This window comes from Sinohyriopsis cumingii, chromosome 7 (genome assembly GCF_028554795.1).
Source record: "Sinohyriopsis cumingii isolate HCF-2022 chromosome 7, ASM2855479v2, whole genome shotgun sequence".
NCBI lineage: Eukaryota > Metazoa > Mollusca > Bivalvia > Unionida > Unionidae > Sinohyriopsis > Sinohyriopsis cumingii.
This window is the reverse complement of record NC_142967.1, coordinates 66,462,149-66,477,614: the sequence shown is the minus strand read 5'-3', so window position 1 is coordinate 66,477,614 and position 15,466 is coordinate 66,462,149. Positions and strand designations below refer to the sequence as shown.

The window sequence follows — 15,466 nt, the reverse complement described above, 5'->3', positions numbered from 1 at the left end:
AGGATTGTGTTCCAACTAAAAGTAGAAATACCCTTTTGCCAACATTTTAATCTGCAAAATTTACAATTGCTCCGAGTACAACCAGAAATGAGGAAATTATATAAGTATATATTCACAAATATGATTAGGCGATATATACTCCTGGGTTTAGGATGCGTAACCATATATGCATATAGTCCAATGTAACATGGTAACGAGACATGTACGAGTTACTATAAAGACTAACTCATATAGTCTGCGTTCATACAAATATATGCTTAAAAGATTCAGAATTTTTAGAAATTAAACCTTATATATATATATATATATATATATATATATATATATATATATATATATATATATATATATATATATATATATATATATATATATATATATATATATATATATATATATATATATATATGTATATGTATGTGTGTGTGTGTGTGTAAACAGCACGTTCTCATGATTTTAATGAGGATTTTGCTTGTCGATGATGCAGTTGTACTTTAACGAATTTACTGTTTCCTGCTGTCAATTTTTATGTTAAAATTTATGAGTAGAAATAAAAATAATAATCTTATGAATGTATCGAATATTTTCTCCAATAGCGAAAGTTACAATTGTCACCTTTTCACATTGTTCATAAAGGCCACATAGTGTATGAAAATGACATACAATAATTTCGTTCATACTTTGACTTTATTAAATGGAGTGTTGGTTTATCTATCCTTCACGATGTTATCGACGGTGTTACATGATCAAACCATATATTTTAAGTTACATGGCATATATGATGGAGTAATACTCACAAAGAAAGATGTAGTTGACTCAAAAGGAAAGACTTTCTTATCGACACCTATTGTGAACTCAAATACATGTTCTTTTCTAGTTATATATTTCGTTTAAAAGGAATGGACGCTATTGGATCACAAACCAGTTCAGTATAGTGTAAAACCATCACGTGACAAGTCAGTCTGGTAATAAGGTGAGTTATTGCCACAAAATGTTCAGCAACTAAAGCGAATTTTCTATTATATATACTTATTACATGTGAACAAATTTATCCTACGAAAGGCATAAACAAATGCTAATAGATGATTAATGTGCCCTTTGTTGCTAGTAACAGAGAAAGCATGTGAACGACAAATTTTCATGAAGAAAATATTATCATTAGCGTTATTTCAGAATTCGATTTTTTAAATTTATTGCTACAATTTCTCTGCTTCCTCTTCTTCATTGGATGTTTGCCTGGGTTGACAATCTATGTAAAAAAAATGCAGGATATATTTGATATCTTGGCATAAGAAATAATCGAATGTTTGTATAAAACGTAGGGCCAGTTCGATGAACATTACAATGACCTACCAGTCTTAACAAAAAGGTTACCACAATATTACGTTCCGGTGTTTAGTTTAAAAGCTGATTCAATAATTCAGGATTTGAACCTGTTTACATATATATTTGTATGCATATGTTCGACACTGCTGAATCTCAGTATTTGACTTTTGTATCGACACTTTCCCATACCCCTTAAACATATTTGCTTACTTTGCAAACTATTTACCTAACAACCTTTACAGGACAAATGCCATTTTGGATGTCTTTTATTAATTAGTTTCTTTTCTCATTGGTATTATATCGTGTTCTTGGTTTATGTTGAACATGTGATTCCATTTCTGCGGCACACCCGTTTCCTGATGTTTTTGTTACACATTCAGTTATGACATATTGTACTCTATACACGATGCAATTAACTGCTACTCGTTATTACATCTACCTCGCTATTACATTACAAGCTGTTTTAAGTTACAGTCATAACATTCGGCTATTCCACTCAAAGTGAATACATTAAAAGCCAATATAATATAAATATCATGAACATTTCCTAGTGAGGTCCGTATAACATTGCTCTTGATGTTCCTCGCTTTGTTAACTGGGTGTGTCCATTTGATGCATAAGGAAGATTACTTACTTTGGATCAAAACTTGATACTTAATACTAATACTTAGTTACTAATTACGCCTCATAGTTCCAACTTTTAACAACGTATAAAAAATGTGACAAGCATACGTTTTAACTCATCTAGATCTGTGGCCATATAATCTGAAGACATGACTCTAATGGCGTCGTGCGTCAGTCAATATTTGCTATTTGAACTTCTTAAATTCAGTTTGACTAGCTTCAATCATATATAGTATAATGCATCGTAACATGAATGTTGTTCAAATTTATACAACGTATGAGCATCAATCATGACATAAGACTGCCGTTCCTAAAATTAAGGAATATTCGAAATATCCTCTACTAAAAAACAGAGAGAAAAAAACATAATTTCATGTAATAGCACCAAACGTACGAAGTCATTTGCTTCTAAATATTATGAATCCGTCGTCAAAAATGCAAACACAGAAAATTGCTCAAACAACTTTTAAACTCAACCCATCAAAATGAATTTGGCTTAATGTTTCACGAAAGCATCATGTCATATAAAAGTTTTGAAATCTGAAATGACAATCTTGTATGGACATAACTTCTAAATGGAAGAAAAGGCTCCTTAAAATGATTTGTAATCAAACGCCTCTCAAAAGAATTTGAACAAATTTGGCACTAATCAACTGCGCAGGGGACGTTAACCTATCGTAAAAGTTCCGATGCCGCCCTGAGTATGCTTTTTCTTTTCCAAGGAATAGCTTGTCCCTTTTATGTTTAGAATTATTACCTATCAACAGCTTACGCTTGAAGAGGTATAATAAATTCGCTAAAAACCAATGTACAGATTTTAAATAACTCATTTTGCAAACGTGCTTTTGGTGCACATGACGCTGGCTGGGGGTACCACTCAAAATGAACGAATACTCAAAAATTATATCGAACAATGTGTCTTTGATTATTTATATCATTGTTTATAAACATAACTCAGGACATTTTGCGATGAAAATGTTAGTCATCACCAAACAGCATAATTTACACGGTCACAAGAGAGAGAGCGACAGCAAAAATGAGCAAAGAAAGAAACCTAAAAAGTACCGGAAATGCTGAGCAATTAAACACAATGGACTTGGTGGATAAAATGTTGCAAGTACTTGAATTGAACAGCATATAGTACCAGCACAAGGGATCATCAACTTAGTGCACAATATACAAAAAATACAGTAAGATATAGAAATATGCAACAGCACGCAGACGAAGCTCGGTGGAAAAGATAAGCTAACTAATAATATGATGATAAGATCAGATGTTTAATAATCAAAACTCATGCTCAACAGTGGTGAGTAAAAATTATATAAACGATAACTGGTATATGACCATTTTCTGTTTATAAAAGCTACATAAATGTGAATGACCAATTATTCTAAATCTAGTATTTAGGGTTTTTATAATTTGTATAAATTTAAATATTTTTATTTTTGTCTCAAATATTTATCTATATATTTGACTGCAGAATGTAATACAATAATCACTCAGGCATAACAGAACATTTCTCCTCATGTAAGTTTCATAAAAGCAAAGCTTATCATGAATTGGTTGACAAAATCTCGCCCATCTAAAATCTTCACTATACATTTACCAACTACACTTCTATTTTTGTATTAATATAAGCTGTCAATGTAAGGTCTTTATCAGTAATTTTCATTATTGACATCAAATACCTTTGGCGTTTTGCCGTTAGTAGGATCGATCGGGTTCTGAACAAAATGTCCCGATAGTCCTAATTTAAAAACTGTGATATTGTCACAGAATTACCAGTTACATCTTGTTCCATAGACTTTTAATCTTGACGATAAATTGTTAACTAAATATTCCGAATTTACTTTGTTTGATGTAACGTCTCAGTTCTACGTATTCATATGATATATTTGCATCTACTATCTTAAGCCAATACTTCACGATGTAATGATATATTTTTATATTTATTGCGCCATAATTATCTAATAAAAACGGGATTTGGCATCACTCTTAATATAATGTTGCTAAAAAAAGATATGTCTCCATTCAATACATATAGCAGACATCACAAAAAATTACAGGATAAGTAAACTTGTTCATCCAATTTTCAATTTCTATATTTACTGTTTCAGCAAGTGAATTCCATATTCAAGGTAGAGTACCTCATTTAAGAAAAACTCATTAAATTTGTTCATGGTTTTTTCTGCAAGTTTGCACTCAGTCCAACATAAATTAATATGTGCAGGTACTAGGTCTTTATAGTGAACTTACAAACGATGATAATGTTATTTAAGTATAAACAAATAGAAACATGTAAATATCATTATTGATACCTTCAGCAAATGTCATGGCAAACTCATTCTCGGAATTATTTACAAATATTACTGCGAGAAATGGTGATAAATATTCACTATGCCCAACATGAAAAATACAAACAAATTCTTGACATCACATGTTTTCATATTTAAGCCTTGATTTTGCATCCTTGTGCATCGATTTCATTATATATCATGAATACCTCCACTTAAACCAAATGTTTTCAATGTATATTATTCGTTATCCCTTAATATATAAACAAACACTTTGGTGAAATCGAAAATTATACAAAATAATTTCTTTTTTCATTGCTTATAATTTCGTGTGTCGTTTCTACTTGTTCTTCATTAAAGAAATAATAGTTATTTGCAACGTTAATTAGGTTATGGTTAAGAGTGATTAACATATCTATGAAACCCAGAAGTGGTATACCTCTATAATTATTGATATTATTTTAATTGCCTTTTAATGCAACCATGTACCTAACCCTTTGGACTACATTTCCGAAGAATGACCAAACTTGAATACACAATTCAATAGTTAATATATAGCGTATCACAGTATATATTTACCATGATTAAGAAACCGATTAATAATCGTATACAAGTACTGTGATCTAACTGTACATGATGTTAAACCTTTTCTATCTCTTGGATAAGCTATCTTTATTGTGCTCATTAAACATGAAATTAAACCCTTCGCATTAAAGTGAAAGCCATCATCATCTAGTATAAAAGGTAATCGTTAGAAATATTTTCAAGTTGTAGTATTGTTCAATCATATCCATTGTGGTATTTAGAGACGTAGTATTCGCAACATTATTTGCACATTTTCTTATGTTTTTCAAATTCTATTATACCAATTCCTTATATTCGTACCCATAGTTCGTTGAATAATTTGATGGTCTGATCAAACATGTATAAATTATTTTCTTACTGTATTTCGCATTATTTTAAAGATGATCATTGGACATGATACTCATTATTAAATACTATAAAACATCTTTACGAACATAAAGCGATGGACATTTTTCGATTTTTCTAATGCTATTAGTGAAATATACATGTGAAAACATTACAGCAGAAGAAATCGTATAAATGATACAAAATATGCATTAAACAATCTAATATTCCTATGCATGTGGAAGTTACTCTGCTATTGGATTGTATGTTCCTATGATGGGTCTGACGTTGATTTTGTATTCCTATAACATCAAACAGCACCTGAATTATCTCTGATTGTTTTCATCTTCCTCGTGAATGTTCGGTTGGGGGTTGGGTTGTGATTACTAAACACAATAATTGGAAATGTAGTTAAATTAATAAACCCTTTGAAGTGGTTCAATGTCAATACCTAAGCAAAAAGTATTTTCTCGGGTGTTGGCTAATTTATTTGATGCATATTTCATTTCTTAGAAAAGTAGCGCAGTGGATTAATGCACCAACCCCAACCAGCCCAAACTTCACTTGCACTAACAGATGTTTTGAATGATGGACGGAAATTTGGATATGAATGAAGTGGCGCACTCTTAAGTATGGCGTCTAATTTGTCAGAAGCTTTCCTGACATTATATAGACCAATTAGACCTGGTTGTCATGGTCAACAAATATATCAGCCTTTGTCACAGTTGTGTTGCTTATACTGTAATTTGCAACAATTACAAATAACGTACCCTTTATTCTTGCAATAAATACATGTCATACAAATAAGGTTTTCTGATCAATCCTATCATACACTTGATTTCAAAACGTTGTGCCAGTTTGAAATTTAGGAGTGCTTGTATTAGGATGAAATAGAATTTACAAGAAGACTGCTTAGTGGAAGCCTTACTGACAAAAGAACCCTCATGAGCAAAAGAAAACTTGTCAGCTCTACTAGCAACACTTTCGACCTTATCTTCGTCATGGTAAATGTTGATGTCACTATGAACGCAATTCTTGAAATCTTTAACTTATATGTGTTGTATGAGATTTTCGTAATCTTCACTAACTTTCTTGGTTAAGCGCCACCTATCAAATAATTGCTCTTATTCTCTTGTACATTCAACATGGCTTTGTCCAGTTTCATTTTTACAGTTCCTAAACTTTTGTCTATAAGCCTCCTTTACCAACTCATAACCCTTTAAGATAAATTCCGTAACCAGACCATAGTTAGCACTTTGTTGTACTGCCAAAGAAGTGTGGATGTCAGGGCCTTTGCTAAAAAGTTCACTTTGTAATAACAGGAGTCCAATGCTCTCATGGCCATTTCAAATTATCAGCAATTATTTTAAAATTCGGAAAATAGTATCTACTTCTTCTTCTTTAAAAGGGTGGACTAACCTAATATTCAAAGTAAAATCAAAACTTGAATTGTAATTGGAGATGTGCTTTCCACTTGCCAGATCTAAGTTTATTAATATAAATTAAAAATTAGTTTCTTCCTTTTCTTCTTCTCTTTGCATCTGTTTTCCCTCTTGTTTTATTTTTGCGTTACTGCTAACAGTAGTAGTAGAAGTACTAGTAGATGCAGAAATAGGTGCGGTAGTAGTCGTAATCGTAGAGAAATGTGACATAGACCAAAGGAAAATCGCGGAAAGTGTTAAATGAAATTAACTGTTTTATATTCAGATACAAATCATAGTATTATCTTCGCCTTCCATTAAACATTTCAAAATGACGTAATGCGATAATCATGTTAAGTGCATGACAAAGATAAGTTCATTTACCCTAGATAGTTCCATTAAGTGTATATTGAATCCAAAATATAGCCAACTTTAACATTTTGCATAAAACAGACACATTTATGCATTAATTTGTATATAACAACTTTTATTTGCATAATCGAATACATTTAGTCAAGAGATATTCAAGTTTTGCCTGCAGTAGTTGATTAATTGATTGATTATGGTGTACCGTGCATCACATTGTAATTTGTTACAGAGGCACAAAAGAGGTCATATGGGAGCTGATGCGTTATGTGTATATTTTAGAGAATCAATGTTTACTTCCTTTAAAAAAGTAAAGTACAAGACGCATGTACGTTATCAAAATTGTTCCTTCATCTTCTTAACATTGTAGTAACGATAACTTGCAGGTTAGCGATAGAAACAATCTGTCATAACGTGCTTCACGGTGAAGGTTTCTTTGTGCGAAAAGTTCACAGGTGTATCTTCGGGCTTTACTATATAGGACTGGATTATGTAAATAGGACCGATTCTAGTTCTTGGACTGATGACAGTCCCTATGATGTATAAATTTTAGTTAGGCAACTAATGAAGCGGTATCTACATTAAGAATGGTCCATGTTACCGGAAGTTTTTGATTATCTAATTTGAACAGTATATGTGTTACCACTTATGTTAGAATCGAAAAGATACCGTTAAATGATTGACTGGGCGACTGAAGCAGACACATTCAGCTTTACCATACAGGTTATTGAAATGGTGCCATTGAAATGGGGCATACACATAAGGAACGTTGCTACCATGAAATATGGCATGAATATTTTCATGTGCTTGACCATTTTAATGTATTGAAATAATTACTGGACACTCGGACAGGAGTCAGAATCAACATGAAATAAAATGTGTATACTTGCGATAGAAACTGACATTCCATTTAGGTATGTGTAGTTATCATAGTTTTCCGCCTTCGTATCAGAGTACTGAAGTTGTTTTACATGACCTCAAGATATCGAATTGATATTATTAAGTTCATTATATTTTTCTTGTTTCTGTTTATAAATAACTATATATCCATGAATAACTATTCAAGTTTATAAATATTCAAAAGTAGGATATGTCCAAAACAAATCTGAATTTGTAGTCCTAAAGTTACATGGTGTAAGTAACGGAGTTGTAATATATTTAAATATTCGTTCAATGTATAACCAATGCTATCATGTCAATTAAATTACACCCTTTATCTGTCAAATCTTGTAATCGGCCATGCTACATGACATGAATTTTGCTTCCAAAAATAACCCTGTTGTGCCTGCAGCTATTAGGCTAAAAGAAACAACATCCAAAGAATGTTACAAGCAGATGACATTTATGAACGCGCTATTCTCTTAATTACATAGTATCTTTCTTTGTGGTTTGGGCTAAACCAAATAAAGTTTAATGTGAAGACCATATCTCAATTGCATAATACTAATTTTAATAAATTATTTGTGCAGTTTTAGCATCCATCTTCTAACATTAATACCCTCTATTCTTCCATGAAAACAAATAATTTGCTTTGAATGTCCCTGACGAACCAAAGAAATATTTTTTTAAAAAGCATTTAGATATGAATACAAATCAAACAATTGCTTAGTGCTTGTAACGTATTAATCTTTCTCTTACACATACTCGTCACGTCCTTACAAATTCGTGCTTAGCAACATGATTGTATGTAAAACTTGTATCACCACCTTTGGCACGCTTAAAAGAGAAGGATTTAGATTAGTTATGGGAGTCGTAAGTATAATTTAAATGTAGCAGCCTTACAATGTACATCACAATGAATAGCTACTAGAATGTGTACATATCATTTTTTTGTTTCAAAAAGTGTGTAACTGCGCAAAAATATCCGAATTCATGGTGTATGCACATTTGAACGAAAACTAACTAATCAGATAGTATTTTCTGTTTCCATTTTTCAACAACGAGTCATTTAAAAAACAAAATAATAACCGCAGGAAAGTCTTTTTAACATTTATTATAAATAGTAAAAAGAACACTTCAGCATTACAACATGTTAAAGGAGTCTGATGAAAAAATGATAAACTAAAATATTGTTCACCAGGCAAAGCAAGTATCCAGGTAATGTTCATTTGACTTAAGAAGTTTGAAAAGTGCTTTTAAAAATTAGTTTTTGTAACTTTGATTGGAATAATTGTTTTGGAATTGAGTTAAGAACAAAACTGAGATTGCCTTGCACTTTCTTATGTCAAGAATTATTCAAAATATGCTCGAGGTAAAGACGGTCATTTATTTTAAGTAATTGAAAACATATATTGCTAAATGAATGATTGTATTAAAATTCCATTAGAGTTTGACTGATTCAGTTCATTATTTATTCCATATAACCCTCAGTACTTCTTACATCACTATTCCAAAACGAGTGTATAAAACGTAACAAGAATCGATCTAGATCTTGAATATTTGACTTCGAATTAGATTTTCATTGTCTATTTCTTGCAATGTTTTGTATGCCGTTATTTTGGATTTGTTATGACACTGTAGCTGCGAACTCTTTGCATGGAAAACAAGAAAAGCGCGACACATTCGTAGCGCAATGAACAGCATAATGCATGAGTGTTTTATTTTCATTTTAGGCATTCAAGAAGTATTTTAAGATGAGGCATGGGAAAAGTCGAATATTAATATCGATTCAAATCGTTTTAACGGCCACATTCCTATTCACAATTTTGTCAATTGGTACACACGTTTATGACAAATATATCACTGAGAGAGATACATCAGGACTGGACAAAAAACCAGTGATTAATGGATGCGATATCACAATTTGTACGCCTTGCCAATACCTGGGTCACGACGAAAAGAGAGAGATATTAGAAAATTATGGTAATGATGCTGTACAATTTACCCAGTACAAAGAATTTCCACCACCAAAAACAACAAGACTTGAAGATTTCACAAACTCTGAGACAGAGAGAATTGAAAAAATCATACACCAAAAATGGAATACACAACAGTTGCCTTTACAATTTAAGGATTACGTCAAGTCTTTTATTGAAAACCACTTATCATGGACGTATATATTTTGGACGGACAAGAGCACGAGACATTTCATAAAAGATCACTATCCCAATCTTCTATTCTTGTACGACAGCTATGTTCACCCATTAAACCGGGCTGATTCCATGCGGTATATGATATTATTTTACTATGGTGGAGTCTACAGTGATTTGGATATGCAAAGTTTGCGTCCACTGGATCCAATGATTAAGAAATATTCCTGCTTCCTTGCCCAAGAACCACACGTCCATTCAATCGTTTATACAAATTTTTACGAACAAGCTAGTAATGGGCTTATGGCCTGTCGAAAACGTCACCCTTTTATGAAAAGTGTTCTTGAAAATCTAAATAATTTCTTTTATTATGCACATGTACTCGACTCCACTGGACCAAGGTTTCTGACGTTTTCATTTAGACAGTACATGAGAAAAAAATCCGAAATAAAAATATCAGACGAAGACTATGTGTACCTAACCCCACCTGAATATTTTCTTCCAACTGCCGACCCAGGCATGAACCATTTACTGGCAATGCAGTGTGGAGCAGATCAGTGCCTGTCGCCATTACGCAGATGGCAATGTGAGCAATGGAGAAGTGAAGGGATAAGATCCAAACCCTATGCATTTTCTTTCACAACCCATTTCTGGGCTCATGTAGCATATAAAGATATAGTATCATGGACTTTTATCCAGATATCTGACATTTTCCCTGGTGTACCAATTTATGAATATGATAGTGTTGAACATAATATAAGTTACATACACAGACATATATAAACATATAGGAACATGTTTATTTTCACAAGAGCTCAACTTATGTAGCATTCAATATTTATTTGAGTCTCGTCCTACGAACGTAAATACATATTTTAATAACAATCAGTTCATAGGAATCTTTTTTACTATATCGAAACGTTTCATTAACCACATATGACACAAATGAAAACGTGTTAAAATTTGCACCATACTTTATTCGTGGAACTTGCTGAAAATTTGAATATGCTTTATTATAATATATCTTGAAATGTTTATTCGAATTTAAGAAGGGTATGGAAGAGGAAAAAAAGACATCGGCATCCAAAGGAAGAGAAGATGAAAATATCGCTTTTGTTCCATACTTTACACTGGAAGAAAATTAGTTTGAAGTTCCTCCGACCTTGTTGACTCATTTGAATATTGTGACATTTATTAATGGATGTGTTGTATCAAAATCATGGAATTCAACGTATATGTGCACTGCTGAAAAAAGGTAGCAGTCTGCTAGAACGCCTACTAACATTTAGACGACTTCAAATGGAGCCATATCTGTATGACATATATAGGCAGATGATTCATTGTTGAAGAATTTATAGCATAGCCTTGGATATGTCTTTAATTGGTAGAAAAACGAGACGAATCGACATCGTCGAAAATATTTTATATGGAATTCTATCAGAGGGCACGTGTCAATGACAATTGGTTGTGGATCTATTTTATGTAGGCCCATCCAATATGATGATGCTTTTCTGATCATGCTTTGGACTTGTTCACAAGATCAATATATATATATATATATATATATATATATATATATATATATATATATATATATATATATATATATATATATATATATATATATATATATATATATATATATATATATATATATATATATATATATATATATATATATATATATAAAGAGAGAGAGAGAGAGATAAATCACTGAGCCCGTCTTCAAACAGCAGCCAATGAATAGCTTTATACACTTTGTGCTAGAAGCTCCAATTAGCAAGTTAGCTGTTTTCACGAATATTATGTTTAAGATTTGACAATAGACTTACACTAATTACTCCTATTTAGGTAAATTCGGAAATACCAACTAAAGCAGGACCAACATCGCATCTCCTAGAAAACAAAGGAAACATATTGAAACAAGAATCTGTGAGATCTAGTTTCCTGAAAGATCAAGATGCTTTTCTCAACTCTAACCAGTCATTTGATCTGTGAAAACGTTTGTTCAGCGCACCTCGTTTGATTCTTTGACAAACAAACTCTGTAAACAAACCACAGTCACCACTGAATAAAGAGTTTCGTCGGCAAGTCATTGCTGATTGTGCAACGAAAAACAATATATAAACCTGACATTGAAAAATTTGATTTGTACATCGTCAAAGGGATTAGTCTCTCAGTTTAATAGATAAACAGCTCAAAAGCAATTTGTAAAATGCTATTTCGGATCTCCTATGACCGATGTGACCATTGTTTCTGAATATATATATATATATATATATATATATATATATATATATATATATATATATATATATATATATATATATATATATATATATATATATATATATATATATATATACATGTATATATATATGTATATATATATAATATATATATATATATATATATATATATATATATATATATATATATATATATATATATATATATATATATATATATATATATATATATATATATATTCTTTACACTTTACATATTGTGTGTGCAAATTGATATATTTGATATTAAATCACGATAATATATCACTATATGCGATTTTGATTGGTCCAAATAAGCCCAGTAAGTTCTTGTGCAGTATTGTCTTTACTTATTAACTGCGATTATGTGAAAACGTTCCATTATTGGCTGTGATGGTGGGGGAATGTTCTTTACCCAGCCTTTATGGAACCTTTTTACCAATATTATGAACATTTGGCAGCCAATTTTCGAATAGACTGACCAATGGGAATTGGGATAAACGGTCATGTCTTTCTAGATATGGCATTTTTGCCCCACAGGAGATCGTTATCTTATGCATTGCGTAGTACGCACTGAAAAATGGCGTTAATCCCCAAACTAGAACAGTAACAACAAGAAACCTTGTAAAAACAAATACGGATATTGGTCAATTGATAATGGGCCTTGGTGGGTAGGTGGGTAAGTCGGGGCTTATCATGTAGCCTGAAATCTGCGCTATGTACGAAAGTGGTTTAAAGGTTAACTTCAGGAAGTAAATAGACTCATCTGTGTCATCGTGGATCGTGGACATAAGCCTCTTACTCGAATTGCAGACTGTTAGCCCTATCAAACCATATCATTTTCGCGCGGTACAATAGCTCAGGTGAAATAATATTTCTTATGTGATGCAATTCCAACTTTTCCTTGTTCCAAATCAGCTAATACAAATATCTGACTAAGAAGACATTACTGTAAATTTTGAATTTTTGTATCAAGAAATCATACTATCAAATGAATATCCAAAACCTTTAATTGCTGAAACTGACATACCTCAGGAGTAAATATTGTTACATTGTTCCTCCAACCTAAATTAATCAAAATAGGTGACATTACACACACACACACACACAGAGACACACACACACACACACATATATATATATATATATATATATATATATATATATATATATATATATATATATATATATATATATATATATATAGAGAGAGAGAGAGAGAGAGAGAGAGAGAGAGAGAGAGAGAGAGAGAGAGATACATATACATATATATATATATATATATATACGGCACGGAGCTAAAACAAATTGAGTGTAATTTTTTTTTTTCTCTCTCTCTCTCTATCTCTCATTCTCTCTCTTTGTATCTCTTTGGACATAGTCATATCCTCGTCCATATGTGAATATGACTGTCCCGAATATTTTATCTTATACCACTTGTTGCAAATTCACTCACCTTTACACTTTGCTTTATGCTACCATATTGGAACTAGATATATGAGGCTTATAATCAGACAACAAGGAGCGGAACAAAGTTCAAATTTTCAAGAACATTTAGGTTATTTTTGCAACGTAGAATATAAAATAAAACAGTAAATGGTCCTGTTTGTGAACCTCACGGTTGCTCTTCTTTAAAGTTTTATTATAAAATGTAGCTTTTTCATTCGTCCTTATGATGCACAAAACAAAACTCATTATTTATTTATTTTTAAATTATTTTCTTTTATAAAGTGGATGATATTAATGTATAATCAAAGCGGAAGTCAAACGAAACAAGTTGATATTTACATAGTTGATTCCGTTTATTAACCAATGTATCCTTTTTACAATTTGCACCCTTAATTTATTATCTATTACAGATTGTAAACACGTTTCTGCACGATATATTAAACTTGTTTTGACTTTTGTCACATACATTTTACTTTTATTCTATTTCAAATTAGTTTTTCCATGCTTAAGAAATAAGTTTTTCAACAAATATATTGAATGGCAAACCAACATTATGTTTTTATATATGTACATAATGTATGTATATATGTATGTTTGTGTGTATGTATGTATGTATTTATTTGTGTATGTATGTATGTATCTGTATGTATGTATCTATGAATGAATTTATGTATGTATGTATGTATGTATGTACCTGTATGTATGTATCTATGAATGAATTTATGCATGCATGCAGGTATGTATGCATGTATGTATGTATGTATGTATGTATTTTTGTATTTGTGTATGTATGTATGTATGTATCTGTATGTATGTATGTATCTATGAATCAATTTATTCATGCATGCAGGTATGTATGTATGTATGTATGTATGTATGTTTCGTGTACTGATTTCATACACTATCACATTATCACGATAGTTAATATAGAACTATGATTATTGCTAAAGTGTAATGATTCTTGAAAGTCATTACCGTTTATTATCTTCGGGTGTTTTCGTTCCTAAACAAACAGCTGACCTCCCTAATGATAACCGATTATTTAATACACCTTTGACTTATTTTGTTAACACGATTATGTCTAGAACTAGAATATCTAATACATCGTACTCTTCTTACTCTGGCGACCTTTAATCCTATTACAGTCATTCAGTAGTCCGTTCGTATGCGTTTTTCAATAGCAGCATTTTATTAGTACTAATTTCATGAGTGGGATGTTAGTTGAATTCACATATTGACTAGGTATATGAATAAGGCAAAATTTTAGGATGTTTCTCTACTAGAAAAAAAGATTCATTCGAAGATTCCGTCATCTGTGTGGGCATGTATGTGTCAACTATATAGCTAACCCATTTACTCCGTCATCTGTGTGGACATGTATGTGTCAACTATATAGCTAACCCATTTACTCCGTTTTGCTGTCATCAACACGCATTATAATACTCGTCCTTCCTTGTTTTCACTGGTGTATATTTAAAAATTCACCGTATCTTAAAAATAATTTGGTAACTAGACATAGGAAAATGCCATAGTACTCTTTAAAATCATCTATTAAGAGTGTGCTTGTGTACATCAGTGTTTTCAAACTTAAGCATTGCATTCCTTAAAATTAATTTCTCTACGGTTTGCAGCGATTCATAAATTTCAGTTGGTAGGTAGCATAGTGTATAATTGACTTGTGATAATAGGCTGGTCATGTCGTTTGGTTTCATAAAGCAATAAATGATGAAACGTTATGGACCACTATATTCAATAACAATTCATATATTGTTGTAATTAAA

At 31.4% G+C, this 15,466-nt stretch overlaps 1 protein-coding gene across 2 annotated transcripts; it reads left to right on the top strand.

The window, feature by feature from the left end:
* Window positions 1–7,491: 7,491 nt before the first annotated feature.
* Window positions 7,492–11,483, top strand: LOC149795440 (uncharacterized). Of its 2 annotated transcripts, none has more exons than XM_089964096.1 (2): window positions 7,492–7,854; window positions 9,553–11,483. In XM_089964096.1, exon 2 carries the CDS (start codon window positions 9,574–9,576, stop codon window positions 10,750–10,752), a length of 1,179 nt encoding a protein of 392 aa, XP_089820222.1. In that variant the 5' UTR covers window positions 7,492–7,854; window positions 9,553–9,573; the 3' UTR covers window positions 10,753–11,483. The 2 variants fall into 2 exon arrangements, with proteins under 2 accessions (XP_089820222.1, XP_089820220.1); XM_089964094.1 differs by lacking the exon at window positions 7,492–7,854 and adding an exon at window positions 8,918–9,037.
* Window positions 11,484–15,466: the final 3,983 nt, after the last annotated feature.